The sequence below is a fragment of the Penaeus japonicus genome, unplaced genomic scaffold, assembly GCF_977035675.1.
Source record: "Penaeus japonicus unplaced genomic scaffold, GWHDUDI00000001_assembly GWHDUDI00000031, whole genome shotgun sequence".
NCBI lineage: Eukaryota > Metazoa > Arthropoda > Malacostraca > Decapoda > Penaeidae > Penaeus > Penaeus japonicus.
Window position 1 is genome coordinate 23,723,146 of NW_028234433.1, and position 5,000 is coordinate 23,728,145.

The following is a 5,000-nucleotide window of genomic DNA, read 5'->3' on the forward strand; positions in this document are numbered from 1 at the left end:
GGGGGTGGAGGATGGGGAGGAGAGGAGGAGGGGGGATGAGGGGGTGGAGGATGGGGAGGAGAGGAGGAGGGGGGATGAGGGGGTGGAGGATGGGGAGGAGAGGAGGAGGTGGGATGAGGGGTGGAGGATGGGGAGGAGAGGAGGAGGGGGGATGAGGGGTGGAGGATGGGGAGGAGAGGAGGAGGGGGGATGAGGGGTTGAGGATGGGGAGGGGAGGAGGAGAGGAGGAGGGGGGATGAGGGAAGGAGGATGGGGAGGAGAGAAGGAGAGGAGGAGGGGGGTGAGGGGGTGGAGGATGGGGAGGAGAGGAGGAGGTGGGATGAGGGGTGGAGGATGGGGAGGAGAGGAGGAGGTGGGATGAGGGGGTGGAGGATGGGGAGGAGAGGAGGAGGGGGGATGAGGGGTGGAGGATGGGGAGGAGAGGAGGTGGTATGAGGGGTGGAGGATGGGGAGGAGAGGAGGAGGGGGGTGAGGGGTGGAGGAGGGGGAGGAGGAGGGGGGATGAGGGGATGGAGGATGGGAAGGAGAGAAGGAGAAGAGGAGGTGGGATGAGGAGTGGAGGGTGGGGAGGAGAGGAGGAGGTGGGATGGAGGATGGGGAGGAGAGGAATCAGAATCAGAATCAGAATCAAGTCTTTATTTCCATAATATACAATATGGTTATTCTTTACATGGTATCGTAAATATATTTTAAATTACAGAATGATAATTATCAGAGTACATTAACTATAAAATGGAAGAAGTCCTTTAAAATAAGTTTCAGATTAAAACATGATATAGTATTTACATATATACACACATAAAATTTCAATACAGTACGTTAAAAGTTGAAAGACTTTTAAGAGGTCCAAAACATTCCATAGGGGTATATTTAAGATAAGATTTTATAAAAGCATCAATTAAATCTATAAAGATGAAAGACATTTTAGATTTTAAAGCTTGAGATAAGAAAATATATATACACATAAAAATACATAAAAGCATCAATGAAATTCATAAAGATAAAAGTACATTTCAAAGTACATCAAATATAAAATAGAATAAGCTACTTGTTAAATTGTTGGTTCAAAAGGTGGTCTTTCAGCTTCTGTTTAAAACCTGACACAGTGTTTGCATCCCTAACGTTACGTGGTATGCTATTCCACAATTTCAGGCCCTCAATTAAAAGAGACTTTGACCCAGTGTTTGTATTCACTTTTGGAATGAATAGGTGTCCCTTATACCTTGTTTCTATATTCGATACGTCATTTAACGAAGGGAACGATAGCACCCAGCTGGGAATATCCTTTGAGAAGGTTTTGAAAACAGTTAAAGCAATCTCGTATTGGTATTTCTCTTTAATCTTAAGCCACCCAAGTTCTCGCAGGTAGGGTGTTGCATAGTCCTGCTTTCTCGCACCACCTAATGCTACCTTTGCAGCAAAGTTTTGCAGTTTTTGGACACGCTGTAGCTGCGAGTCGTTAGCAGCCCCCCATATGGTAATAGCATAGTTGATATAGCTAAGAATTAGTGAATGCATCACAGTTATGGTGACAGTTTTGTTTAAGTGGTCCTTTATACGGTTTATGAACATTAAGGTTCCATAGATTTTTTACTGATTGCATCTATATGGTCACTGAACAGCATATGGCTATCAAAGTGGACTCCTAGATTTTTCACGGAAGCAGCGGGAACAATGACGCTATCGTCGACACGTATTCTAGTTTCATCCGGGATCCGTGATAAAAGAGCACGACTCCCAACAAACATACATTGCGTCTTTTTGGCATTGAGCAGTAGTCCATTGTGAACAAAATAGCTTTTAACCTTAATCAGAGATTGCTCGGCATTATGAATTAGGCTACTTAAGTTGTTGACAGTACCTGTGTGAATTAGTTGTGTGTCGTCAGCATATTGAATTATAGAACAGTCGGATACATGTTTTGCCAGATCGTTTACATAAATTATAAATAGGATCGGACCAAGAATAGATCCTTGTGGGGCACCATAACATACCTCATGTTTAGTGGACAAGTGATTGCCAATACGGACCGACTGGGTTCTCTTTTGCAAATAGCTTTTAAACCACGTTGGCTCTATTCCCATTTCCATACATTTGCCTATTAAAATTTTATGACTCACACTGTCAAATGCTTTAGATAGATCGCACAGTGAGATCAAAGATATTTTCCTTCTATCCATATTCTCATATAATTTATTGGTTACCTGAATGAGGGCTGTATTGGTGGAAAGATTTGGTCTAAAACCATGTTGATTGTCACTGAGAAGACTATTCAATTCCAGGAATTTAGTGAGTTGAGAGGCTACAGACTTTTCTAGGATTTTTGACAATAATGGGAGTAATGATATGGGTCTGTAGTTACTCACATCGTTCCTCCCCGTTCTTGAAAATGGGGACGACGATGGAATGCTTCCATGCTGTGGGAAAGACACCTGTCACAAGAGAGGTGTTTATGATGCAAGTGATGTAAGGGATCAACACCGGGAGGGAGTCTCTCGGAAAGCGGAATGGGATGCCATCAGAACCATAAGAGTTGGTTGTTTTCCTATGTTTCACAAAAAGTATGATATCGTTACTGCTAATGGGTTGAAGGTTAAAATTTACATGATAACTACTGGGAAAATAGTTATGATTGATTTCATTACCCTTTTGAGTTTGAGTTTTAGCAAAGGTAGCTTTGCCAACTTTAGCAAAGAACGCATTGAACTCTTCGACTTTTTTGTCTACATCCTCATATACATCGTCGCTACTTTTTTTTAGAATTCGGTATGAGTTCCCTCAGAGTTTTCCAGGTTGCTGCTGAATTACCACTATTCTCCTTGAATCGATCATTGTAATGCTCAGATTTAGCTCCGTGTAATCGATTTCTTACTTCTCTTTTTAGTTTTTTTGTAATCATCTTGTAGTGTTACGTTGAATCTATCTAACTTTAGTTTTTTTTCTGTGCATTATTTCTTTCATGCATGAGAGCCTGAATTTCTTTGTTTATCCATGGGGCAAAGGGTCTCTTCACCTCTTTGGTTACCATTGGTGCACAGATATTAAAACATTTGTTAAAAATTTCCGTAAATATTTAGACTTGTGAGTCGATATTGTCAGTAAAGCAAATTTTGTTTAGGATACTTAATTCAGATATCAAGAGATTGCAAAAGAGGTCAGAAGAGTAGTTCCTTAATTCACGGAATGTCTTTGTTACAGGTTTGATCTTGGGTTTAGATATATTTAGGATGATAGTAATTAAGTCATGATCTGCAATAGGACAAGGGACGCTAACTGATTCAACGATGGTGTGAGGCTTATTTGTGATAAAAAGGTCAAGGAGAGCGTAGCAGAAGAAGCCGTGACTCTCGTGGCTTTGTCAATTACTTGCACCAACTTGGAATTTGTAATTATTTTGTGAAGTTTGTTTCTACTAGATACAAGATCATCATTAAAAGCTCCTGGAACATGAAAAAGTCTAGTTACGGAGGGAAATAGCAAAAAAAAAAATAACTTTGAAAACATCATAAATATTGAAAGTTTTTTTTAAAAAAAGATTGCACATTAGACTTTGGATGGCGATACATGCAACCCACGATTATAGCGGGTAACTTGCGACATTGCACCGTTACCCAGACATCCTCAACACCTTCCGTCTTATCAATGTTGACGATAAGAGGGTTCACATTAAGATCCGTTCTAGCATAAATGCACACACCACCGCCTTTACCTTTATCACATCTATACACTTTATAGCCAGGTAGACTAATATGATCGTTCACTGTATCAGGGCCTAACCACGTTTCACTCACACATAGAATGTCGACATTTTTTTCCTTAATTAAATGTTCTTTAACATTAAAGTTTGCAAAAAGACTTTGAGCATTGATGTGTTCTATAACTAAGTAGTTCCTTTTACACTCATCGGCGACATCTTCTTTGCCAAGATCCTAAAAGCTGTAAAAACTACAAAGTCGTTCCTTATGACCTAATTGTTTGCAGCGTCCACATTTAATCTTATGATCGTATCTACAATTCGCCTGGTGATGATTATATTCGCCGCAATTGAAGCAGCCAGATCCTGGGGTTTCGTGTCCGCGCGCAGACCTGGGAGGGAGGGAGGGGGGCGGGGGTCCTTGGCTACGGTAAGTCCTCTCCCCCTGTCCTGTCCCCCTGGCCCCCGGGCCACCCTCCTGGTAGGGAGGAGGTGCGTGACTCCCCATACTCTGTCGTGCTCCGCCACTTCTATGTTGTTGACTTGTTAAGCGGGGGGCGGGGGTGACTGCAGCTAGTTGATTCCTGAATTGCCTAGTAGAGGGGCGGGAGGGAGCCCCCCAAGGTGGGCGGTCACCTTGGTGGAGTTGCCTGTCATTTCGTGATGCTGAGGGCGTATCTCTGCTAAAGTGAATGTTTCTTCTGACATCGTCCCAATCAGCGCATAGTTTAAAATTTGGGCATTGCTTAGCGATTGCAGTTAACAGACGGATAGTACCTAGTCTGTTCAATATAGAGCCTGGGTTATCACCTTGCATAGCGAAACAAAATTCGTCTGTCTCACCAGTGCCAAGTTTAAATAATGGATTAGTTTGTATTATCCTTATCCCATTTGCTTCTCCCCATCTGAGCAGATGATCATTATAGGCACTTAATTTGCAGTGTAGTTCCGTTGACAGACATGGGACGAGTTGACATATAGAAACTTCTATATTTGGAGACTGGCTTTTTAGTTCACTAACCAGGTGACCGACACTGTCAAGAAGTTTCTCGGGGGGAACATCCTCGAGGATGTCATACATACCGCAGTATAGGATGCATTGGGAAGGCGTCCAGCTCAGCTTCTCTGCTACCCAGCTCCTGAGGAGATCGGTGTTGGCTCGAGCGATAGTTCTGATGGCGGTGTTGTTCCCGAGATCTGATGGCAGGATGCAGCTGAGGTTGGTGTCCCCGAGGAGGAGGCACCTGGCTGGAGGGGGTTTCGGGGATGCTGCGGCCTCGCTCTCTCCCCGCCCTTCGAGCTCGCA

At 43.1% G+C, this 5,000-nt stretch overlaps 1 protein-coding gene across 1 annotated transcript; it reads right to left on the bottom strand.

Annotated features, from left to right (window-relative positions):
* Positions 1-1,044: 1,044 nt before the first annotated feature.
* On the bottom strand, positions 1,045-1,572 carry LOC147468086 (uncharacterized). Its single transcript, XM_086555451.1, has one exon. It carries the CDS (start codon positions 1,570-1,572, stop codon positions 1,045-1,047), a length of 528 nt encoding a protein of 175 aa, XP_086411577.1.
* Positions 1,573-5,000: the final 3,428 nt, after the last annotated feature.

Coding starts and splice junctions, on each gene's coding strand:
- LOC147468086 (XM_086555451.1), bottom strand. CDS start 1,572: ATGTTCATAAACCGTATAAAGGACCACTTAAACAAAACTGTCACCATA.